Genomic DNA, 27090 nt, shown 5'->3' on the forward strand with positions numbered 1-27090 from the left:
TTAAAGAAACAGACAAATTATCTTACATTGCTTTCTGCAAGACTGATGTGTGGTGGTACAGTCACGTTGGTTTGTTAAATACTGAAATGCATCCTTACGGGTTGGTAAAGAGCTGATGCCGTAAGCCGTCTGGATGCCCTGCCTCACCGCGGCCTCTCCCCTAGAAAATGCCAGCCCCACATCTCCTCACAAACCAATACTTTAAAGGTTATCCCCAGGCATAGAAAGAGGCCTTCAGGACCCTATTTTTGCATCTATCCTGATTGCGGGTAACTGGGCCATCCCTGTTGTTTAATAATTTTGAATATCACTGTTTCTGACTATAGCATGAATTATTACTGTTTTAACCACGTTTGTGTTCTTCCAGCTAGGGTATCAAATGACTCTAGCCCCCCTGCCGTTGCTCATCTGTGTAGAACCAAAATTTGGAGTTTTGTTATTTTCTCAGTAACCCAGGGTACCATCATACTGTAACTCCCAACAGTCTCCTAAACCATACTGCTTTTTTTCCTTATTTCTTTCAGTGTTGGCAGTTTGACCTAAGTTCTCTGTTCTCTTACTGTTCCTTCCAGTTCGCTTTGCACCTTATAGGCCTCCAGATATCTCCCTGAAGCCTCTGCTCTTTGAAGTGCCCAGCATCACTACAGAGTCCGTGTTCGTTGGCCGGGATTGGGTTTTCCATGAAATAGACGCTCAACTTCAAAGTTCAAATGCCAGCGTGAACCAAGGTGTGGTGATTGTGGGAAACATTGGGTTCGGCAAAACTTCCATCATCTCCAGGCTGGTGGCCCTCAGCTGCCACGGAACGCGGATGAGGCAGATCGCCTCTGACAGTCCCCACGCCTCCCCTAAACGTATGTATTCGTTTTTAAAGAACTCCCTGCTTCATTGCTCTGAAATTCTTTCTGACGTATTTTTTAAGTCTCATATCCTTTCATTTTCTGATCTGCAAAACCTGACTTGTATGTGAGGACCATGAATTCAGAGTTGGGGGTAAGAATGTAGTACTCTGTTTACATTTAACCCACATATGCAACAGTCACCTAAGTGTGACTGAAAACCTTTCTCTCAGAATAAATTTATGACTCTTCCCTACTGGCTATCTGGCTAGTCTGTCCTTTGGATAATGACCACAGAAGTTGCCTGTAAGAGATGTCTGCATCCATCACTGTCAGCTTTCACTCCACCGGTGCCCCGTCCTCATTTACACACCAACACAGTCTGTTTGCAGCCTTCATTTCCTTGCGATTGATGTCACCATTGCACTGCTTGGATTTGAACGTCATTGTGTCCTCAAAGGGTTTCTCCTGCTTCCTTGTGAGAAGATGCTGAGATTTCATATATATTCATGCTTCTTTCATCACAGGCTGGGTGCAGCTTAATGACCACCATCAGGGTCTTATTTATTTTTAAAATCCTCATGTGGTCCTTCATACCAGGCATTCTCTAATAAGAGCTTAACAAATATTAATTCAGCCAATCTTCTTGTCAACTCAGTGAGGTATTCCTGTTATCTTCATTTCACAGATAAATGGTTTGAGGCTCAGAGAGGTTAAGTAAGCCTCCCAGGTTTCAAAGCCAGTAAGTGGTGAAACTAGCATTTGAGCCCAAGCAGCCTGGTGTCAGAGGCCGGCCTCATCCATTTGGCTGTGCTCCCTCTCCTTATCGATGGAACTCACTTGAGTGAAGAAGATAAAAGGAAATGAATATATAGTTGTTCTTCCTGTACACAGTATATGTATAGAACCAATCTGCTTGGTTTCTGTTAGGTATAAGAGAACAAAAAAGAAACTATTGCTCTGCTAATCCAAATCAATAATGTAGCTCATCACAGATTTCCGGACAGCAACCACTAGAAATGGTTTGTTTGAGATCATAGTAGCTGCAGAGTCCAGCACAGTGCTATAGAAACTCAGCAGGCACTCGCTGAATACCCTCCAAACATCTTGGCTTCCTGTAGAAATTAATTAGCAGTTTCATGTCATTAAGTAGGCAGATTGCCTCTGGTAAACTTACGGATATCTGACAAGTAGAAGAACTAATGTCTAGAAAGAAAACTGATTAAAACAGGAGTTCCTGCTTGCCAGAGTATGGTGAAAATTGGTATGGAAGAATTCATGACTTAAGAGCAATATCATACTCAGTTTCCGCATGAAGTTTTTCTGAGTAGATTGTCATAATGTCATGGGAGTCAAGAGCCCACAGTTTGAGCCCCAACACTCAAATTGACTATACTTTATAACCTTGAGAATTTTACTTTAATCCATTAAACCTGTTTTGTTATCTGTAAAATGAGAAAGTGGGATAAAGTGATCTTTAAGATTCATCCCTATGCTAAAATTCTGTGATTCTAAGATGTCTTCCTCATGGTTGAAAGTAACTTCCGCAGCTATTCCAGTATTTTCCTTAGAGTGCTTAAGTATTACCCAGACTACTTCTTATCTGAGTCATCCCAGAGGTTAAGTATTAGAGTGTGTCAGAAAGAAAAACAGATAGGTAATAGTCTCTCTGACTCCTCTGTGTATCACTGTTGCAGATAACAGCATGGTAGAGTCATGGCTCAAGGGCAAGAAGAGCTGCTTTCTCTGAAAGCAAAGGTACCTGGGAGTGCCCCCCTCTAAGCCTGGGAGAGCAGGAGTTTATAGAAAACAGCCCATGTGCTCCCCAAAGCAGAGGTTCTTTAAAGGAAGTTCATTAAGTTACTCTCTAACATCCACTGGTTTTACCTCCAGAGAAACTCTGGAAATGCTGGGACACTCCCATTCATGTGATAAATGTCCACATGTTGAGACTGTAGATTCGGCCTGATAGTTAACTTTCAAAACTTGAAAAGGTGTTAAAGGAGATAGAGTATGTGTTTATGTATTTATCAGAATTATACAGAACCAGCATTGCCTTGTAATCTTCAATGTAATCATTGTTGTTGCATTTTTGATGTCCAAACTATGTTCTACCTGTGCCATCTTAACTGAACCACTACTCTTTAAGAAGAGTCAAGAATAAGAGGTTGATAAAGAACAAGCTATTTTCCAGCATCAGTCTGTTTACTACATGAGCCAGCCCAGGGAGTGTTAATGGCAGTAGCAGAATTTTTTTCATTAATGAATAAGACTGATGTCTGTGGAGAGAGAATTGGCTTAATTTTTTACAGTTTAATTTACATTAAGCTTTGATAAGGTTTGTTCGGAATCCCGCTGGCCTTCCGATCCCTCAGTCAGTGGTACCGATGATATAGTTGTAGTAATAATGAAACAAAGTGGAAAATTATTGGAGCTCCCAACTTCCATTTCTGCATTCTCTGTCATTCTTTCTTCTGTCCTTGCCTCCTCCACACTGAGCAGCACTGCTGAGGAAAATGTGAGCAGTTTAGCCTGCAGCACTGCATTGCCTGGCTGTGTCCTTCCCCCACAGACACCCAGCCCCCAGCCGCCCCCTCCTTGTCATTTCCCTGGGAAGGTACAGAAAAGCTGTCAAGGCAGGCACTAGCCTGTCATCCTGCTTTCCGCCTACACCCCTCCCCAAACCTGACTCCCCCATCAGTCTCCACGACCGTCATCACCCACCCCTCAACACATACACAGAAAGAACAGAAACATTTTGTGAAAATGGACCTGTTGTGTAATTCAGGCATTATTACATTAACTACAAGTATATTCAGCACAGTAGTTAGGGAAGCTTTGTCTAATACAAGACGATATTTTCCTATCACTAAAATTCTCAGTGTAGTTATTGTTTGGATTTGACATTTGCCAACAGCTGCCAGGCCCCCCAAATAGCTATTAAGTGAGTAACCCCTGCCCTCCCTATTCTGCTCATTCCAGAAGTCTGTTTTGCCAGTTTGCTGTGCACACTCACTGCTCCTCCCTATTAACTTTTATTTCTACTGTTCTCTGAATACAAAGCAGAAAGTAAAGACACCCAGACAAAAAAGGGGGCATCTCCAAAAGGGAACAGCTAGAAGACAGACAATTCTCGGATAATAATTACCCACAAAATCAAATACCAGATAAAGGGGCACAGGGTGGAGAGAGAGAGGGAACAACAGGCACGATACAGTGACAGTCACTGAACTTGATCTCACACATTTCTTCAGCTTTCGTTCACTGCCATCTTCCACACTCACCCTCCTGCAGTTTGTTCAGAACCCTGTCCTGTGGCCAGGGAATTCACTCTGCCATTTGGTTGGAAGAAGTCTCAAATCAGCCCTACTGGTAGGGAGTTAAATTAAAACTGTTTCCCTCTATTTCACTTCCTCCTTTTCAATAGCTGTTGACCATCAAATAACAGTTTACCTATTTTGTACCCATTTTTTAAGTATCTATATTCATAAATACAGTGTATAATGTCTAGTAGTTAAGATATTATCTAAATAACATGAACAAATAGAATTTTTTAAAAATAGCTTTATTAAGCTACAATTCACTTATCATATAATTCACCCATTTAAATCATCAATTCAGTGCTTTTTTTTTTTTGAGTTGTGCAGCAATCACTATAATCTTAGAACTTTTTCATTTCCCTCTAAGAAAATTCCATGCCCATTAGCAGTCAATCTCCATTTCCCCACCTAAGTCTCTGTCTCCACCCCTAGATAACCCCCAGTACTTTTTGTCTCTATGTATTTCTTTATTCTGGGCATTTCACACAAATGGAATCATATAATACATGGTCTTTTGTAACTGGCTTATTTGAGTGAGTGTAATGTTTCAGGACTTATGCATGTTGTAGCATATATCAGTATCTCATTTCTTTTTATTGTTGAGTAATGTTCCATTGTATGAATTCTCCATTTTTCAGTTGATGGACATTTGGGTTGTTTCTGCTTTGGGGCTATTAATGAATTTTGCTTCTTGGAACATTTGTGTACAAAGTTTTTCATGGACATATGTTTTTATTTCTCTTGGGTACATACCTTGGAGTAGAACTACTGGATCAAAGAACAAATGGAATTTAACCAATCTTCCTTTAGTTGAGAGTTTTATAATTACCTGATGAAACATCTCATCTTTTTAATAATCCAGATTTAGATGCCAACAGAGAGCTGCCACTTACACAGCCACCTTCAGCACACTCATCCATCACCAGTGGAAGCTGCCCAGGAACTCCAGAAATGCGCCGGTGGCAAGAGGAGGCTATGCGGAGACTAGCCTCACAGGTACAGTAGATTCCCAGGTCACAGGCGAGCTAGTTCCATTTTAACATGCAGGGAGCAATGGGAGGGAGACCCCTGGCAAAGTGAGCAAAAGTTCATACAGGTGTACTGTGAGAACATGGAGAAAAGTTTCTTTTTTTTTTTTTTTTTTTTTTTTTTTTTGCTGTTTCTAGAAAACTACTTGTTACTATGGAATCAGAACTTTATTGTTGGAAAGGCCCTTAGAAATAACCAGACTCCCATAATAAATAGATAAAGAAGTTGAGATCAAAGTAGTCTTATCTTTATCTTACCCAAGATCACAGTGTAAGTAATCAGTGGTTTTTTATTTTCATTCCTATTTCAAAATTCTTCTTGCTATACTACACTGTCAATAATTTTTCTGTGTTTGGTTTTAAATTTCTATTTTTATCAAAGTAACATATGCACATATTAGAAAATCGAATAATATTAAAAAGCTTTTAATAAAAACCAGAAGTTCTCTTCCCCTCCTCTCCCACCCTCTCCCCAAAGACAGCCACTTTCAATATTTAGAGATTTTCTCTACTCTTTACCTCCAGTTTCTAAATAGTATTCATGTGCTGCTGAACTTTTTTCATCAGTTTTATACATTATCTATTGCTTCTTATTACGGATGATGAGAATTTTAGCACTTTCACCTTCCTTCTTCCCTCTACTATCTCAGTACAGTTATATGATGATTTTTGTCTGAATCCATATTATAGTATTTTCAGTACTAATATTACATAAATATGGTTCACTGTGGAACCACAGATAACATTTTCTTCTCGAGCAGTTTTGTTTTCCTTAGGTTATGAAATGCCTCATTTTAAAATGTGCTTATTTTTCTTCAAAACTCTGGCTGTATTTCCATAACCGTTAATGCTTTTGTCAAATGCCTCTCAATACAATTTTCCGCATCAGGTACATTCCCCCTCTCGCCCCCAACCCCTGCAGACATTTATCCTAGAGCTTTCCATCCAGCTTAATCTGGACTTAGAAATGTTTTCAAGGCTTATGACCTAGTTGTTATCCTGGAAATCCCTATTACTTCTCTTCTGTGTTTGATCCCATGTCATCTTTCTTGACGGTATTCCTTTTTCTGATGGAGCACATCCTCCAGTAGCTTCCTAAGAAAGAATTCATAGGAGGTAAGTTTTTTGAGACCTAATGCTTCTAAAGGCATCTTTATTCCATTCTGATACATTACTATTTGTTTGACATAATGTAATTCTAGGATAAGCATTATTTTCCCTCAGAATTTTGAAGACATCCATCTTGAACTTCCAGTATTGCTATTAAATAATTTAGTGCTATTCTTATTCCTAATTCTTCATATATATATATATATATATATATATACCTTTTTTCTCTCCAGAAGCTTTTAGAATCTTTTTATTACCACTGTTTTTGGGTCTTTTTTTCATATTCTGTCAGTACCTTATGAGTCCTGAAGATATTTTTTGATTCAGGGAGATGCTTTGGTATTATTTGGTATTATTTATTGATAATTTCCTCATCACCACTTCCTCTGTCCTTCTACAACACCTTTTAATCAAAATTTAGGTTTTCTATACTAATATTCTACTTTCCTTAACTTTTCTATTTCCTATACTTTTGTTTTTCTATTTTGTTTTATGATCCACCTTTAAGAGATTTCTTGAACATTACCTTTCAGTTCTTTCACATACAAAAATTTTAGCTATCATAGTTTTAATTTCTAATAGGTCTTTTTTCCCACGTTCTTCCTCTTTTTTTTTTCCTAATAGCATACCGTTCTTATTTTATGGATGCAGTGTGTTCTCTTCTCTCTTCCTTAACAGTAAGGCACTGGAAAACTGACAGAAGCTTGTGTATGTAGAGAGTTTAACTACAGAGCATTAAGACAACCCACCAACCTTTACTGGCAATACCCAAAAGTCAGTGTCCATAATTTTTTTTTCTTATACTGTTCATCTTCTCTAGCAAAGATTCCACCAGCTTCCTTCCTGGAGGGTATGTATCCTGATTATCAGCATTCTGGAGGTGGACAGGAAAAGGGGGCTGGAGTTTCATTACTCAGTATGCAAATTCTTACTTAAGCCTCCAGTTTTCAGTCCTGTACCTGATCCTCCCCTACTCTGTGTCTGTATCCATCCCTAAGCCTAGATCCTCTATGTTTAGCTTCTCTAGTGAATATAATTCTCTTTTCTGTGGGTTTTGGGGAAGGTAGTCACCTGGCTGGGCAGGATGGGGTTGGATATATGGGGATCTAACTGCTCCTTATATAAACTTTAATAAAATAATTTGTGTTTTCACCTCCCTTCTTTGCCCTCATCTTCCGCAGTACCTGGTGCTTCTAACTCCTATGTTTTTTCTAAGATTTTACAGGTAATTGGACTTATTCCTATTGTTACCCCTAGCAGGCATTTATTGTTTCCTTCTTCTGTCTGTTAAGTCATTTAATCCTACATCCACTTTCCATCTTTATATTTTACAATCTGAGATTATAGATGGGTATTCCTGTAGATGGAGTTTGCATTTCTGTTTCTTATTCTCTTTATTTTTGAGGATTTTAGGGAGAAAAGTAGAGTGCAAAATGTCTGTATCAGATATTTAAAGAAGTCTCTTGTCATGGTTAATTAGTAATGAAGAGCAGAGAGTCATCTGCAGTATCATAAGGTTCTAATTTCTTCATAGAAATCCTGTTCAGCTCACAGCCAGAAACAGCATGTTTCCCCCAGCTACATTTTTAATTATCCCCGCTTACTGGTACACACCCATTTATAAATGGGCTTCTGAAAACAGCCTGAGATTTCCCTCATACTTGCTAATTCAGTGCAACTTTAAAAGACATCTTTGTTTTTTTCTAAATATTCCGTGTAAACTGACTCCAGCCTCTTCTTTAAAAACAATCAGAATAAATATCATCTTAGAAATACGCAAATGCTGAGGAGCTTCCATCATCACAGTCATTTATTTATTCACTTTAGAATATATGCTTGGAACACTGGTAGTACAAGGCTAAAGTTAAAGCAGTGAACAAAACAGATACACTCTCTGCTGTTATGAAGCCCACATTTTTGTGGTGGGAGAAAGTCAGTGAACAAACAAATGTATAATATGTCACATGGTGATGAGTGCTAAAAAGAGCTCAGAGAATTAAGTCTCCCTGGGTTGTCACTTCTTGGTCTCTCATCAAGAGAAAAAAAAACTCAAGATGTTTGTGTTCAATATTGGACAATGTTATATATTTTTAGTAGGGAATTAGTAACTACACTCACTTGAAAAATGATCACATTTTAAAGTCTTATGGTTGTGTCTTCTTTAAGCAAAATACAAATAAATCTTTTTTACCTAGAAATGGGATATTTTTAAATTTATATTAAACAGTTTATAAGAATTAGCCCCTTAGATTAAAATTGATGTTTGGTTTGATATTTGGAAAGTATTAAATATTATAAGTAAGAAGTTAGTGATTATTTACATTTACTCAAAGAGCATATTTTAAAATTTATGCTTATTTCTCCCTTAAGCAAAATATAAATACATCTGTTTGCTCGTAAAGATGGGATATTTTTAAGTTTATACTAAATATTGTACAACAAATGGCCTCTTCAATTAAAATTTCATATTAACCCAGTAATTGTGCCACATGGGACACAAGTATACAAGTTCAAGTATACAGGTTTGTGCTGTAAAAACATAGAGCAGAAACCAGCAGTCTTGCTTCTCATGCTTCTCATCTGTAACAAACTGATAAGCAGAAATTATCTTTTAAATCTATATTTTGGTGAAATAATATATGAGAAAAACCTCTTGATCTGGTAAAGTTCTTGCTGACGATCCTAGCACATCGTTACTTACCATTGGTCTTCCACAGTATTCTTGCTGCTTCTTGTGCTGCTACTTGGTTGAGAACATTGAAGAGTTCTTGTCACAACTTTAGGGCAGTTTCATTTCTTATTTTTATTTATCTATTTATTTACTCTCCACATGAAGTAACAGGTTTTACTAGGTCTACATCTCTTAAATGTTTTTCCAGTTAATATTACATGTTTCTTCTGAAGTAGAGTCACAGTGGAGGGGTACAGAGATCTCATTCAGGGCCTTTCTTGGACATGTGGCTTTAACTATAACAACGATAGCTTTTGAAGGCTTTTAGTCTGTTGCTACCAAGTGGTCATACATGCAGAATTCTCTGGACAAGGAAAGGCTAGCTTCCAATTACTCAGAGCTTAATGTGTGTTGAGCTCAGTACTGTTTACATTATATGTGTTATTTTACTTCATTCTTGTCTTAAGCCTGTGAGGTGGTCATTATCCCCATTTTACGGATGTGGAAGCTGTACTTCAGTGATAATTCATTTTTCCAAGGTTATATTGTTAGTAAATGGCAGAGCTAGTGTACAGAGCCAATGAGGTGAGCCCTTTTATTCTCCCCATTTTATGGATTAGGAAACAGAGCCTCTGAGGTTATATAACTCACTGAGGTAACTAATACATGACTAACCAAGATTTCAGCTGAGGCAGGCGGGCTCCAGAGTCCCTGCTTTTTTTTTATTTTTTTCTATTTTTTCTTTTTATTGAGTTATAGTCATTTTACAATGTTGTGTCAAATTCCAGTGTAGAGCACAATTTTTCAGTCATACACAGAGTCCCTGCTTTTAACCACTGTACTGTGCTTCCTCTATAGTATGACAGGGAAGATTTTCGTTTAGTGTTCTCTAAGAAAAATCTATCGGTAATTGAATATGGCTCTAAAGCAAGAAAATTATAATGAAGGAGCACCTTTCGGTCATTTTGCTGACTTAAAATTCTTCAGAAAGTTTTCTTCAAAAAGTTTTTATGCAACTGGAAACTCTTGTCACATTGGGTAAGTTATCACTGGCTTAGTCCATAGATTAAGAAGGTAATCCATCTGAAATAAGCTAATTAGAGAAACCAGCTAATTTTGAGAAGTGTCACTGAAACACAAAAAGCAAAGGTTTTTTTTTTCCTAAGGAAATCTGTGTAGAAAAAAAAATGGAATGTCATCCTTGCCAAGAGATCAGTTCTGTACCAAATCAGGGGAAGGTCAGATGATCATGGTTCCTGAGATTGTTCTGCTGCTGTTTAAGTTACCAGCCAAAGAAGTGATCGTTTCAGCAGTTCTGAAATGCATGTTGAGAATAGACTTAAGACACACACACACACACACACACACACGCATGCACGCACGCGCGCGCGGAAAGAGAAAAACAAAAATAACGACAATGAAGTATAAGATTTGATTTGTGTTCCAGTTACCTATTTTGAAAAAGATTTACATTTTAGGAGAAATGTGATCCAGACTAAACAACAAATAGCCTATAGGTGGTATTTTTTAAAGTTCGTCTAGGGCATCTTTCCTCTAAAAATTAACATTGGAATTTTATGGTGAGACCCAGATTTCGTCAACATTCAGGATACTGAATATGCGAAACAACCTTGTTTATTTGTTTGTCATTTTTGTGTTTTTTAACCTATCTCTTCCACGAGAATGGGTCAGGATTTAAATTATTTTTCAGGACTATGTCCCCAGCTCCTAGCGCAATGCGTAGCACATAAATATGTGTTAAATGAATCAATAAATTGTAGTCTGTTCTCTATACTGAAGCCTAAGTAATCTTTACAAAACGTACCTTTGTTTTTGCTACTTAAGAGCTGTCAGTGGCTCCTCATTGCCCTTGGATGGAATCCAAACTCCCTTCTTAAAACATCCCATGCACTATAATAAAGGGTCTTTACTTTTTATATCTAGCCCCAGGTTTCTCAGCCTCAGCACTGTTGACATTTTGGGCTAGATAATTCTTTGTTTGGGGGCTGTCCTGTTTATTGTAATATGTTAAGAAGGATCTCTGGCCTCTACTCACTAGCCAGTAACATTCTCCCCACCCCCAGCTGTGGTGACCCAAACTGTCTCCAGACGCTGCCATATGTCCCCTGGGAGCAAAGCCACCCCAGTTGAAAACCCCTGCTATGTCTTATCTCCCACCACTCCCCACTCACTCATACTCTAGCCACACTAAAACTGATTTCAGTTCCTTGAACCTGTAAAGCTGCGTCTTGCCTGAGGGCCTTTGCATGTACTGTTTTCCTCTGCCTGGAACTCTACTGCCTCATCCCTCAGATTGCAGCTGAAATTTTGCTTCTTCTAAGAAGCCTTCTCTGGCTGTCATAAATTACTTATTTACATGCCCCATCCATGTGGTGCCTCAGCATCTTCTATTTCCTCTCTGATAGTGCTTTTCCCCCACCAGTTTTATTGAGATATAATTGACATATGACATTGTATTAGTTAAAAATGATGTGTGTGCATATTGTGAAATGATTAGCACAGTAAGTTTAGTTAATACTCATCATCGCACATAGTTACAGAATATTTTTCTTCTGATGAGAACTGTTAAGATCTACTCTCTTAACCACTTTCAAATATACGATATAATATTAACTGCCATCACCATGTTGTACAACATTGCAGTAATAAGAATAATGTTGCAGACACCATCCACTGATGGATACTAAAATTAGTGGTCAGAAATTTGAGGAGAAACAGGATTTGCATTATCTCAAAGTATCTCCCCCAAGATATTTGTTAACTACAAAGGATAATATAGTAACTTCACAGCAGAGAAACTTTTACCTTAACCAAGTGATCAAGGTCAGCATGACCAGTAACAGGACACATCAATATCGTGAGCCCTGGAACGTGACCCACTGATAATGACACAACATTGTTTATGTGGTATTCTTGCCCAAAAGTCACAGTTGGGCTGTGAGGAAGACTCCACATTGACTGCCATTCAACAAAATAACTGATCAGTACTCTCCAAAAGTGTCAAGGTCATAAAAGACAAAGACTGAGGAGCTCTTACAGACTACCAGAGTCTAAGGAGAAATAACAACTAAAAGCAAATGGGGTCCTGGACAGAATGCTGGACCAGAAAAAGTCTTTAGCGGGCAACTGGCAAAATTTGAATGATGCCTTTCGTTAATAGAATTGTGCCAGTGTTACTTCCTGGTTTGGATAATTCTGCTATGGTTACATAAGGTGTTAAGGGAAGCTAGAGCTAGGTAAGGGATATATAGAAACCCACATCTTTTTGCAATATTTCTGTAGGCCTAAAATTAGTTCAAAATAAAAAGTTTAAAAAGATAAATAAAAGTTCTGCTGCCCCCCCTCCAAAAGAAGAGCTCCAAGCTGGAAAATTACTGAAGCTGAACCCAAGTCTGGAGCTATTCTTAGCTTCCAGTCCCAGGATGAGGATTAGAGTCAGAGTTGAGGGGCAGGAGAAAAGGAAGAGAAGGTTGTTTTTTACACTGAGCCTCCAGGCCCCTAGAAACACTAAAAGCCAAATTGATGTGTTGGGAGGGATGTGCTGAGTCAGAAAACAGTCAGGTGGTGGTGACGGAGTTCTAGAAGGAGTGATGAAAAAGAGACAGGGAACAAGAGTATGAGAGCAGACCTGAAGGAAGGTCAGTGGCAACATTAGAATTTAAGTGACAGTCATTATGTAAATCAAATTTTTATATCCAGATGAATTCCACATATTCAAAGCTCCCTTTTCTTTATGTGAGATTAGCCTAATCCTTTCACCGATTATTCATTGAAAGTAGAAAATAATCTTTAAAGAGTGAAGGCCTGGGACTTTTAACACAGGCTTAACAGGTTTGCTGCTGTTCAGTCATTTGATTAGGGCCTTTGATGAGGATTATGCTTAGTTTGATCATTTCTGTGTACAGCATTAAATCAGAACCTTTTTCTACCCAAGGCTATACTGGCCTCCAGTCTTTTTTTTTTTTTTTTTAAATCTGTATAGCCTACAACCTTGCCCTTTTTTTTCTTCCCTCACAGGAGTAATCTGAAAGTTACTCACTGTCTTCCTGTAAGAATTAACACAGTTCTGGTCATATCAGATATATTTTGGATAGAACTGTTTTAATCAGAAGTTCAGGGATGTAACATGAGGAAAACTTGAAATAGAAAAAAATTAATAACATAAGAAAGACGTAGCTGAAAATGAAATTTCAGCAAGTCATTGTGAGAGACAAGAATTCACCAAAGAGAAAGGTTTTACCTGCTGATTTATTGGGGGTGGACTAATCCTGAACCATTTCCAAGAGGTTGAAATAATAGTGACTGAGTATTGGTGGCCGAGACGACTTCCTCAGAGTTGTAGGGGAGTGATCTAATATCCATCACTGAACACTGGTGCAATGACAGACTGAAAGGAAAAGCTACATTCTCAGACTTGTTTCCTGTTTGTATATGTAGAAAGAGTGGTAGATGATGCCCATAGACAATTTGGGGAGAGAATGCCAAATGCTTTTTGACAGTATACTTACCTACTATGTGACTACTTTGAAATGTCTAGTAAGTGACCTATTTTGAGCCAACATACAAATTTCATGAAGATGTTGAGTGGTCTTGTACAAACTTCATGAAGATGTTGAATGGTCTTTCTGCCTGAGTTCTGCAGAGGAATTGAGATTTTCTACTTACTTAGAAAGCCTAAAAAATATCTAAAATTAAAAGAAAGAAAGGCAGCTATAGAGGGGGTTTAGCTATGATCTTTGTTGGATAAAACCTCATTTAACCAAAAGCATAGATGATTTTTAATGAAATCAGTAAAAAGAACCCTCTTCCTAGATTTCAGAATTTTTGTCTTCAAACTTGTATCCCATTACTTTAGGTAAAGAGTGAAGAGTTATAGCTGATTTGCTCAGCTGTGCTTTGCCTCATCATGTGAAATCAATTGAGGTAAAATATGATGAAAGTTCATATTGATTCAGAGGTTTGCCATTTGCTTTTTATAAAGTAGAGATTTGTGTCCATGTGGGCATAACCACTGGCATTCACTGTTCATTGAGAGGACAGATCAATTGCTGCCAAGTTTTCTCCTGAGGTTTCTTATGTTGTGCTTAAGATAGATAATAAAGGAGTGATCAATCTGTCTACAGAAAAGAGTGGAGATTTTTAAGTAGAATTCTTCATTTCCAGTTCCATGTCGTGTTCAGACATTATTGCTTCACTCACAAGCAATTCCTGCCCTCATCTTTATATGTGTTGTAACATTTCCTGTATTGTTCAGTTTTTTTCTAATGCTTAGAAGAATTTCAACTGTATTTTTAAAAAGTGACATTTCCAGCATTTGTTAAAGAGCAGGATGCCCAACCTAAAGATGAAGAGTCTTTTCAAAGCAGGACACGTTCGTGGATGACTGTGTTCTCTGAGAGATGGTTGAAGAGTTGGAGTCCCGTAGTGTAACTGAATCCTCCTGGGGCAAATTTCAAATCCCTGTAGGCACAAAGCCAGTAGCTGAAAAAGAGAGAATACACAGAACTTTGGTGATGACCGTGATGATGATGGAGAGGAAGAGAAGAGGAAGAAGGCGATGGTGGTGGTGGTGGCACCCGCTAACATTACTGCACATTTCCTGTGTTCTGTGCACCCAGCCAGGTGCTTTCATACATTCAAGCTGAATCTCCCTTGCAGTTCCTTGTTACCTATAGGATCCCATCACTTTTGTGGGTAGTATGGTATCAACAGAGTGGTGTGTATTAAAATCACCCCCCTCTGCACTTGCCCTTGAGACAAAGCGAACAGCCAGAAGGTATGGAGGGAGCCCTGTACGAATTCAAACAAACAAAAAAACAGAGCTAAAAATTCCAAGTTCCAGCCAGACCTTGGATAATATTAAGACTCATCCATATTCTAAGTTCTTTGAATTTAACACCTGAATCTAACAAAAATCTCACCCCTTTCCTTCTTCCTGTTACCTAATTCTTATTCTATCTCTGGGTGCTCAGGAAATATCTAGTGATAACTTTTAAATCTAAATTATTTTTATAAGGCTGTTTATAACACAACTATAATTTTATATGATAATTAAGAAGCATATGTTTGTTGAATCTAACATATGGTATTTCTCTGATTATTTTATTCCTAATGCTTTGTTACAAGATCAGACTCTTTCTTGTACTGCTACATGCCAGATAAGTAGAGATTAATGTAAATCTTCATTCTCAGGCCTGCTTCCTGTTTCTTGTAATCCAGAATGGAAACTCAATTTGTATTTATAAATGTTAATTATGAATTATAATTTCATATATATACAACAGAAATAATCATGTCAAATTTCTGATCCTAGATAAATCAGGCCTTTTCTAAGTTAGCAGCGTTTACTTTTACTTGAAAAAGTTGAGGAATGTGGAGAAGGAAGACAGTGTTAGAGAACAATCATATGATAACCACGACTGTGCTCTTGCTCCTCATAAACCTGTTTGCATTCACATCTTTCTCTCGTAGGTGGTTGCCTATCACTATTGCCAAGCAGATAATGCCTACACCTGCCTGGTGCCAGAGTTCGTCCACAATGTTGCTGCCCTGCTGTGCCGCTCACCTCAGCTGGCGGCCTACCGGGAGCAGCTTCTCCGGGAGCCTCACCTGCAGAGCATGCTGAGCCTTCGGTCCTGTGTTCAAGACCCCATGGCCTCCTTCCGGAGGGGAGTCCTGGAGCCCCTGGAGAACCTCCACAAAGGTACAAATGGGGTGCCAAGAAGGTGGAAGGTGGAGGCTATGGAAGGTGGAGGCTCTGGAGCCCAAGCTTACCTGGGGCATGCTATAGAAATGATTATTTTTATCACATTGCCAAAACTAAATGTTCCACAGATGATACCCTGGAGGATACAGTTAACAGATAAAAGATTTTACTTGAAAAAATAAAAATTTCTCCAGGGATTGCTACTTCCTCCTTTCTTTCTAAAAATTTTCATTCTCATTTCCAAGTATTATGCATTTTTCTTGAACCAAAGATAGTAGAGTTTCCAGTCCTTTCTGTGGAGTTCAAATAAATCAGTAGAGCCATGACTCCAACTCAGTGTCATGGAGTTTTTATGATTAGAAACCTCCTCAGTCTCTATATTTGCTATTTTTCTTTTTATTATTCCACAGTTCACGTAAAATGAAGTGGCATCCAGGGTTACATAACTCTGTGTATATACTAAAAATTACTTAAGGGTCCACTAAATGTATGAAGACATTTTTAAGAAGTAGGGGAAATGGAATCCATCTCCTCCTCATGCTCATGCCTTTTCTCCCTTTTCACTCTGTGACTCTAGTGTTGGCTGTGGCCTAAGTGTAACCATCGCCTCCTTCACCCATCTCTCTGCCCCATCCCTTTCACAATGTTTTGTCAATTCTGGAAGCCGAAGAAAAGGATCTGAGTAAGCATGAGATTCCTGGGATATCCTGTTTATTCCTGAGAGACTTACATATTTTCCTTGGCAGTTTTGGAGGCATTCATAGGAAAAAGTGATTCTAATTTACATTCTCTTGGCACTGTCTTCAGTTATGTCAACTCTCATGCTGGTTACTTGGATATGAACTCTGATGAACTCTGTCTGTACCTCTGTTACCTGTTAGCCTTTCCATACCCTAGACTTTTTTAAACATTAGAATTCCTCTGCAAATATTTTAAGTGTATTTTCTGTACATTCAGCCAATCTCTCATCCTGTTAATTCTGCCTTCTTGGTGTTTTTCACATCCGTTAATCTCAAAATCATTCCTACCATTGTCACCCTCGAGGCTATTCAGTTGCCCATGACATCACATCTGTGTTGCTATGCTTTCTGGCCTTCTCTGGTCTTCTGATCTGGTGCTTCTTTCACATCATAACGGTCTTGGGAAGTTATTAAAATTTGTATAGCACACTGGAATAAAAAAAAGTCATGACTCCTCATGGCTGGGCATGACGGGCCTTGAAGCTCCAACTGTACCAAGCCCGATGCCCTGAGGGCTGAAAGGATTCATTTTTAAGACACACCTTTGACCCATTCATGACATACCGGGTGGGCAGTCTCTGCCTCAGTCTCTCTAGTCTTCTATACTTTATGTACTGCTTCCAGGTAAAAATTCATAAAACATTGCTCTGATCACTAAATGTCCCTGTTCAGAAACCTCCAATGGCTCTCTATTACCTCACTGAGTTAACTTCCAGTTAACTCCTTAGTCTATCATTTAAGGTACTTAATGGCTTAGATCCACCCTGCTTTCCAGCCTTATTATCCACTTTCCATGTCTTTACATGTAAACTAGCACATCCATTAGTCCTTAAACACTCCGCTACATTTTTCTGCCTCCATACATTTGCTTATTGTTTCCTTTTCTTGATATGCCTTCTCTTCACATCTCTGCCTGTCAGAATTCTAACCACCTTTCAAGGACCAGCTTAAATACCACCTCATTCGTGGAATACCACCTATCCCCTCTAGTAAGTTACGGTATCCTTTCAAATTGACATTAGGCTTTTTTATCTCTCACTTATGGTACTTCACACATTACTATATATGTAATAAGAACTTAAATTTTTATAACTAACATTTTTTGAACACTTATTATATGTCTTTGTGCTTATATATATTATATTATATACCTTGTGCTTTATAAGAATTAATTATTTCTGTACTTATCCCTTTGACTAAATTGTTTGCTACTGAAGTTAGGAACCTTTTCTTAATTCAGCTGTTATCCTTCATAGTGACTACCTCACCTTGAACATAGTGGGCATTTCAGGGAATAAATTTTGAACAAATAGTGACCATAGAAATTGATCACATATGGGGTATTTGAAGGAAGGGCAGTGATACAAGGATCTACATCTTATGGCTTATTCAAGGAGAATATCCAAATGCTTGCAGACTCACCTCCAGATTCTCAACATAATTCATGTGTTTTATAATTTTGCTACTGGATATATTTGCTGCTCATTGGGTCTCCATGAGCAGCTTTAGATATCCCCATTGAAAAATGTTGTTCTGAGTGAATTTAATCATTCTGTCAAACTCCCATGTTCTTATCCTTAAAACAAAATCACCGTCATGAGCAGTAGCTGGAAACACAATTTATAAAATAAAGTAAATACTAAAAATTATTTGATTAGTCTAAAAGAAAGCAGGAAAGAAAGAACAGAATAATTTTTTTGGAGATGAAACAAGCAGGATGAGAGAGAAAAATCAACCATATCAATAATTATATTAAATTTAAATGGACCAAATACATCTGTCAAAAGGCAGGAACTGTCAGATTGGATAAAAAGCAAGACCCAACCATATGCTATTTGCAGGAAACATTATTTAAAGACACAGATTGAAAGTGAAAGCATAGAAAAATATATACCCTATAAACATGGAGCACAGGAAGCTGGAGTGGGTATATTAATGTAAGACACAGGAGACTTCAAGACGAGGACTATTGCCAGAGGGGCATTTGATAACCATAAAAGGATCAATTCATCAGATAAAATAATCCTAAATGTGTATGCATCTAATAATGGAGGTTCAAAATACATGAATCAAAAACTAACTGAACTGAAGAGATAAATATGCAAATACTCATAGTTGGAGATTTTTTAACACTTCTTTCTTAATAACTATTAGAACAAGTAGACAGAAATATTAGTAAGTATATAGAAGATTTGAACAACACTGTCAACCAACTTGATCCAATTGACATTTATAGAACACTACCCAATAACTATACAATATACAGTCTTTTCAAGTGCACAGTGACCATATTCTGGGCCATAAAATAAGTCCGAAATTTTCAAAAAATTAAAATCTATAGAAAATGTTCTCTGAGATAATAGAATTAAATTATAAGTCAGTACACATAAAATCCTCCAATATTTAGAAATTTAACAACATACTTCTAAATAACCCATGAAACAAAGAAGAAATTACAAAGGAAATTAAAGTGTATTTCAAAATGAGTAATATGAAATCAATGGTTAAGTTTGTGGCTTAATAAACTAGAAAAAAAAATGAGGAAAATAAATCCAGAGTAAGTAGGAAGAAGTAAATAATAAAAAGCAAGAGCAACCATCAGTGAAATAGAAAAAAATTAATAGTAAAATGAATAAACCCTTAGCAAGATTGATCAAGAAAATGAGAGAAAAACACAAATTAACATCAGGCATGGAAAAGGAGACAGCACAAATGACCAAAACACTCTTGAAAAAGAAAAAAATTAGAAGACCAACAGTACTTGGTTTCAAGACATAATATAAGGCTACAGAAATCATGACAGGCAGTAAGTGTTAGTAGATGTTTAACAATCAGCCCAGAGGTGGGGGCCTGATTTGAACATAAAAAATGTAGCGATCAGCTCTCATGAGCCAACTTGAGGTAGCTCTAGCACTCCACTGACAAGGTGGTATTCCCACAAGGATAGATAAACAGATCAATGGAACAGAATGGAGAATCTAAAAATAAACCCACATATATGGAGGCAGTTGACCTTCCTCAAAGGTACCAAGACAATTTGGAAAATAATTTTGTCATTAAATGATACTACAACAACTGGATACATGTATGGAAAAAATTAATCTCAATCCTTACCTTACACCATATATAAAAATTAATTCAAGGTAGATCATTATCCAAAATAAAAAGCTAATAGGAAAAACATAGAAGGATATCTTTATACCTGCTTGGGGTAGGTAAAGATTTCTAAGGACCTAAAAATCATTAGTCATGTAAGAAAATTTAATAAATTGAACTTCATCAAAATTTTAAATGTCTCCTCAACATAAGATACCACTAAGGAAAAGGAAAAGCAGATCACAAAAAGAAAATAATTCACTCTGTGTGTGTGTGTATGGAACAAAGCACTTGTATCCACAGTTCCTAAAGAGTTTCTATAAATCATTGATGAAGAGATAAATAATCCAATTTTTAAATGGACAAAAGATTTAGACACTTCACAAAAGAAGATATACAAATAGCCTACCAGCACGTAAAAAGTTGTTTACCATCATTAGTCATCAGGGAAAGCAAATTAAAATCATAATGAGATACAACTTTACTCCCACTACAGTGATTAAAATTTTTAAAGTTGAACATCAGATGTTGGTGAAAATGATAAGCAGCTGGAACCTTATACATTGCTGGAGAGAGCTGAAAATGGTACAACTGCTTTGGGAAACTATTTGGAAGTTCCTTATAAAGTTAAATATAAGTTTGCTTTGTGACCAGGGAATTCTATTCCTATATATTTACCCAAAAGAAATGAAAACATATATCTACAAAAAGACTCATACAACAATGTTTATATCAGCTTTATTCAGAGTAGTTAAAAACTGGAAACAACCTGAATGTCCTTCAACATAAACATAGTATATTCATTCAATGGATGTTCAATGAATTCTTAGTATTAAATTCTTAGTATTCTTCTTAGTGTTGTTCTTACACTCATATCAGTGGTGATATGAATTAGAACAGTGGTTGCCTATTGGGGATTGAGAGGGAATCTAAGGAAACTCTCTGGAGTGATAGAGATGTTCTATATTTTGATCAAGATGTTAGTTTCATGAGTATATATACTTGTCAAAACTCACCAAAGTGTACAGTTAAGATCTGCACAATTAATTGTATTAATTGTATATACATTTTATCACAATAATTTTTTAAATAGAGAATTTTTTTTAAAGTAGCTGGAGTTTTCTTTCCAGGAGAGTTCAGTGGATAACAGTTTGAATTTAGATTCAGAAGCTAGATATCAAATTATACACTTTACTTCAAAAAATGAAAGTCAACATTTTTCACGGTACTTTAAGGTTCTACAAGTATGGTGACTAAAACACACATACATATAAAACAAATGGTAAAGTTTTGAAGTTTTTTGGAGAGCTTTTGCTTCAGTCACCAATGTGAAATGAAAGGAGATACTAGTTTGTTATCACAACTAACAGGAAGATAATTCACATGTAACGTGCAGCTTTTTTGAACCAAAAAATGTTGTCTGATATGAGCCTTTTCATTTTTGATAATTCCTATACAATACACCAGTAACAAAATCTCATGTACTGGGGTTCAGTTTTGACCACCTCTTTTCTTGCAGTTACTGTAATTCTTATTCCTCTCTGGAATCTAGGTAGAGTCTTGGAGTGGGACTACTAAGGAAGACAGTTCAAGTATTTACTAACATATGTGTAAGTGAGGGCAGTGGGGGATCCCTGCTGAATATGTATTTACAAGGGATTCAAAACAAGGGTTAAAGGGCTTACTTAGGAAACCTTTCCAGGGACTTGTCAGCCAGGACAGTGGCTCCTAAGCACCAGTCCATTTAAAGTTTTCCATGACAAAGTAAGAAAATAGAAACAGCCTAGAATTTGTGTGGATGTAAAATATAGATATATTTTTGCATAGATATATAAAGTTAGGTAGATTATATCCCTCCTTTTTTAATGTTAAAATATTTTTTATGCTGTGAAACTCTGATGATGTAATGAATGGCAGTTGTACTATAAGTGCTCTTACATGGCAAATTACAAAGTAGTAATCCTTTATTGGTCCCCAATTTTTTTTTAATTTTCATTTGTCTATAAAATCTTTTAAAAGCTACTGAGTTAGAGTATGTGTTTAAATAATCCACAGAAGTTTGAAAATGAGCAAGCTCATTTTCTTGTAAAGCTAGTTACATTTGAAAGGTAAAGACTAAAGATCAGTAAGTTCACACTTCTTAAATTTATCATTGAGAAACGTCATCACTTAGCAAAAGAAAGGAAAACTTTTTAGGCTCTAAGTGTGTCATACTCATTTTTTAAAAGAAATAATAGATTGTCTACTTATGGGACGAGTAATATAATCTGGGGATTTATAGAAATGAAAGTTTAATTTTATTAGGAATTGAATTATTTCATTCTTTAAAATACTCAGATCATAAAATTTAGGGCTTGATCTTGATCTTGATGCTTAAGAATGTGCTTGAAATATTTTTCCCAAAGAAAATCTCAACAGATGACTGCATTATCATCACCTTTTTCTCCATTTGACAGTCACTGCCTTCCTACGAAGGAGCCTGGGTGAAGTTAAAGGGGATATACTTGAAGTGGTGGAGACAGTGGTGTGCTGGCAAATTTTTAACAGCCAGCTTTGGGGTGAAGGGCTTGTAACATTTGCCAGTTTCCATTGTGTAAATAAGTAATCCTACTTTGGCCAATTTGAAGCTACCAGCCACTTAACAACCAGCTCTTGAAAATGTTACAGTGGGCTCTCCTGAACTAGCACAGGACAGCTCCAGCACACCACTGGGTGGGGTTGGTGATGGTACTCCGTAGCAAAGGATAGCTTTATTATATCTGCCAAGCAATTAGAAAATTCCTGTATTGAAATTAAAGACAGTTATATTGAAGGGAGCCAAGGTCCTCAAAATCAAGAATGTAAGGGCCCCCATTTGTGTCGGTAAATCCCAACTAATTCCAAGCAACTCCTCTCCCTTCTTTAATTCTTTGGACTCCCTAAAGGAGTCATGTTTTTGTCTTCTTAGCCCTTCATCATCTAGAATGTATTTCGCTAATAATCTGTTAATAGTTAGAGCTAGAATCCATAGTTCATTTCTCTTCCTAAAAAGTCACCAGATGAAGGTTAAGTTAAAACTTTTTATAATTTGAGAACTGACTTACGGTCTATTCAAATTAAATTCTTTATATAAAGCTCATACTTTAGGGGGAAAATGCAGAGTTTCATTAATCATGCAAAAATTTGCATATTTTCAAATGCAAAACAAAAACATGTGGAGTTTGGATTAGTCTTGACTCTTTCAAAGGCTAAAATAAAAGAGCCAATGTGATACAAAAGTCCACAGACATTTCCTCCTGTCCCTAGTTTCACCTTCTTTTCCTCCTCAGATACAATCTATTTCCTGCTTCAGGTATCCAGTGACTTCTTTCTGTCTGCCCTCTCCTTTCCTCTCTTCAGAACCTATAAGTTCCTACTAACTAGTAACTTTTACATGTTATTTGCAATTGATTTATACTAAAGTGTTCATTCAGCCTGGGGATTGTTTAATCTCTAATTGTTCGGTACAGTTCGAGAATCAATAAGCATTTAATGAGAATGGAAACCTGAAATCTCACCAAACCTTCTTTTACAGCCTAGCCTTACAGATAAACTGATTTTGTCAATTTAGGGTACCATAGCATCCAGGAGGGCACGGGAAACAAAAGTGGCAGATACTTACCTTTCCTGCATGACTCCTCCTTCCCTGGGAAGACCACACAAGGATCTGGTCTCATTGAAGCTGCTAAATTAGGTATAGTCTAGGAAATTGCTCGCTCTGTAAGATCTGGGAATCCAGCCTGCCTAGTTTAGATCTGTCTGTTTGCTGGGATTCCTTTTCTCTGTTCCTCCATCCCTACCTTCCCACTACTTATTCACATATAGTCCTATATACTGCTGTGGACTTCAAATTAAACCCTTTTTGGGGGGGATGGATTACCAAAGGAACATAAGATACTGTTCTCTTTAATGCTATCAGATAGAAGGAAAAAGTTCTTTCCAGCTTTTTCAAGGATGAGAGAAAAATGGCTTTACATGTGTAAATTCTCATAAATGCAATACTCAGGCTGTCTTCTCACTGATAACCTGGGGGAAATGATGATGAAGATACATATGCTTCATATACTATTTATGTGACAAAGGCTTTCCCACCTGATGAAAAACAGAATGAATTCAGAAAATGAATTATTCCATGTCTTTATAATAAATTATGAACCCTGTGCATTTTAAACCACCAGAGACCTTTTGTAATTTTTTTTCCAAATAGATACGTGATCAAAGACCCAAAAAGAACTCACTTATCTGCTTGGTAATTATTAAGTAACTCTTTTCTTTCTATCTCAGAGAGAAAAATCCCAGATGAAGATTTCATCATCTTAATTGATGGATTAAATGAAGCCGAATTTCACAAACCAGATTATGGGGATACGATTGTATCATTTCTGAGTAAAATGATTGGAAAATTTCCCTCCTGGCTCAAACTAATTGTAACAGTTAGGACCAGTTTACAGGTATGTGTTTGTTTGCTTTTGGACCATAAATTATTTCCCTTGGAGAATGTTTAAACTGAAAAATTTCTAGGTCCTTATACCCTGAGTGATAAATCTCTGCCACGTCCTAGAGCACTAGCAGGAATAATTCCCGAACAGTCTGTTTTGAGAGTAAGAGAGAAAATCTAGAGAGAGCTTTTTCTATATATGACTCTCTTAGCTCAAGTTCCCATTCCCAGTGCTCTGGGTAAGTTTTGATAAAATGTCCCTAAAACATCAAAAGAAAGTCCATTGTTCTAGACTTTGTTCTGCGTTGGCAAAACAAATAGAGCCTCTAACACTAATTTACTGTTTGACGTTTGTTTTATATTTTTAATCATTTAATGCCATGCAAAATCTAGTTCAATGTACAGTCTAGAGTCAGAATTTCTAGTTCTTCCCTCTGTTTCTACTTGTACAACTTTTCTATAGCATGAAGATGGACTTTCTTCTGTATATGCCTTTCTCTAAGAAATGTTGGCAATATTAAGGCTTTAGATTAAATTTACTACAATTGGGAGATAAGATTTTTAAAAAATTTCCTTCCCTGCTCACTCACTAATCACTCACTTCATGGCCTGGAAGAATGACTAGGAATGTCAAAATGAGCCTAAAAGGCATACAGGCCTTCTCTACCATTCACATTAAAGCTAAGTTGGTATCTTCAATTTTTAACATATTCACACTTAGTTTGAAACGGGGCCTCTCAACTTTTTTTCCCCTAACCATAACATCTTTTGATGAACATTAAAATCTCATGTATTATACACTCATCCCACCATTTTGATACAACCCCCTTGTAACAGTTGTTAATGTACAGAAGACAGTCTCAGCTCCCTCCTTTACCCCTCTCCAAGGCACTTAGCATTATTCCTGTAGATTGACCATTTAGGTCAGTCTGCCTTCTTTGACCAGAAGCTATACTTCTAATCCTGACCACCAACTTGCAGATGTTTATTATTAAAAGTATCAAAGTAATTTGAATTAAAGAATGTGGATAAATCAACATAAATGCATCTTTACAACTAAAAATTATGTAATTTACCATTATTGGCCAATAGCTTGATTGTTAAAGAAGAATGAATAAAAGAAACTTCCAGGAACACAAGCTCTGACTAGTTATACTAAATATATACTTAGGAGATACTATCTTCGTTCATATTTTTACATGATGCCATGTGCAATCTCAGATGTTTTAAGTATGACTTGATAGACCAGATGATTTTAATTTTTCAACTATGCCGAAGAACAGGAAAAGTATTATACACACTAAGTCCAGATTTCAGTGTCTTCATAGATCAGGACCTGCAATAACTTCCAGGTACTTCACTCACTTAAACCAATAATTTTTTAAATTATTTTTATTTAGTTCTGATAATGAAATAATTCATAGGTCTTTAAAAATGAGCCCTCATAATTGATCATTATTTCCACAGACTTTTTTTTTAAGTACTTCCAGTATAAAAGGCTCTTTTCCAAGAGCTGAGGATATGATGATGAACACGGCAGACAATATCCGCACCCTCAAAAAGCTTACATTCTCATGAGGAACACACATAATAAATAAGTAGAAAATTAACATATGTTAGTATTTTAGGTAGTGTCAGTGCTAATGAAGACAAATATAACATGGTAAACAGATAAATGGGAATGGCAGTTATTTTAGATAGGGCGCAGATAGGAATGGCCTCTCCAAGGAGCCTTATAAAGTGATGAGATCTGATTTACCTTTTTAAAAGACTTCTTTAGCTGCTGGCTTATAAATAATAAAATGTAGGGGATGAAGAATGTAAGAAGTACCGATGAAAGGTGATGGTGACTAGTCTTAGAGTGGTAACAGTGGAGACCTTGTGAAGTGGTCATATTTGAACTGTATTTTGAAGGATAATCAAAAGGACTTGATGATGGGCTGGATGTGGGTGTGAGAAAGAGAGAAGACTCAAAAATTAATTGTGGGGTTTTGGTGAGCAACAGGTAAATGTTGACTTGAGGAAAAGAGAAAGATCATAGACAGTTCCTATGATTTGGTGGTAGAGTCAGCAGTAGTACTATTTATTGACAGGGTAAGGTTTTGTGGGGGGGAAATTTAGTAATTCTGATTTGGTCTCATTGTTTGTCTATGAAACACTCAAGTATAAATGTTGAGGAGACCAAGATATAAGGTGAGAGCTCAGGAGAAGTGGCTAAACTGGAAACATAAAATTAGACACCATCTGCAAATAGATGATATTTAGAACCACGGGACCAGACTACTCTAGAGAGTGAGGGGGACCAGATAAGAGGAAAGAATGGGGACATGAGAGAGGAACCAGCAAAAAAGGCAGGACAGGGGTGGCCAATGTGCTAAGAGGAAAATGAGGGGAACATGCTGTGGAAGCCAGCTGCAGACAGTGACTCAAGAAGAAAGATGTGATCACCTGTGTCAGACTGCTGAGAGGCTGAGGAGGATGAGAAGTGAAACTTGATTATGGCGTTTGGCAAAATGAAGATTTCTGATAATCTTGACAAGAACCATTTCAGTGAAGTGATGGGATTAAAGCCTGATCGCAACAAATGGAGGAGAGAATGGGAAGGGAGGAATTCAATACAGTAAGCAGAGAAAACTTTTCCGTTAAGTTTTGCTAAAAATGGGAACTGAGATAGTAGTTGGAGGGAGGAGTATGGAGTCACATTTGTGTGATCCAGGAGAGAAGAAATTGATACAGGAGAGAGAATGGATAGTTAAGGAGCAAAGTGTGTAGCAGATAAGAAAAGATGGGTCCCAGAGCACAAGAGTCACCACAAAGCCCTATCACATCCTTAAGATAACTTCCAAGCAGATCATCAAGTTACCCAGCTTCCCACTATAAGAAGTGTTCCTTTGGGCTAAGGCATCTCCAAAACACCTACATTAAAATAAAGTCATTTTATTAAGAGGATTAGAAAGTGACATTTTTATATGACGTTCTTTGAGTCCTTATACATATCTCTTCATGAATTGTACTTTGACATTATGCCATGGTTTACACTGAGAAAAATTATATGGCACTCTGTTTTCTAGTTTAGGAGTGTTATTTAGAATATTGCCCATTA

At 37.0% G+C, this 27090-nt stretch overlaps 1 protein-coding gene across 5 annotated transcripts in view; it reads left to right on the forward strand.

Annotated features, from left to right (window-relative positions):
• The window catches only part of TANC2 (tetratricopeptide repeat, ankyrin repeat and coiled-coil containing 2), a 309551-nt gene that overhangs the window by 223968 nt on the left and 58493 nt on the right, over positions 1-27090 (forward strand). For all 5 annotated transcript variants that reach the window (XM_015235187.3, XM_031685573.2, XM_031685574.2 and 2 more), the window contains 4 exons: positions 573-854; positions 5022-5155; positions 15461-15692; positions 23834-24000. In XM_015235187.3, the coding sequence (XP_015090673.1) occupies positions 573-854; positions 5022-5155; positions 15461-15692; positions 23834-24000 (815 nt within the window). The remainder of the gene's footprint in view (positions 1-572; positions 855-5021; positions 5156-15460; positions 15693-23833; positions 24001-27090) is intronic.

The sequence above is a fragment of the Vicugna pacos genome, chromosome 16 (genome assembly GCF_048564905.1).
Source record: "Vicugna pacos chromosome 16, VicPac4, whole genome shotgun sequence".
Taxonomy (NCBI): domain Eukaryota; kingdom Metazoa; phylum Chordata; class Mammalia; order Artiodactyla; family Camelidae; genus Vicugna; species Vicugna pacos.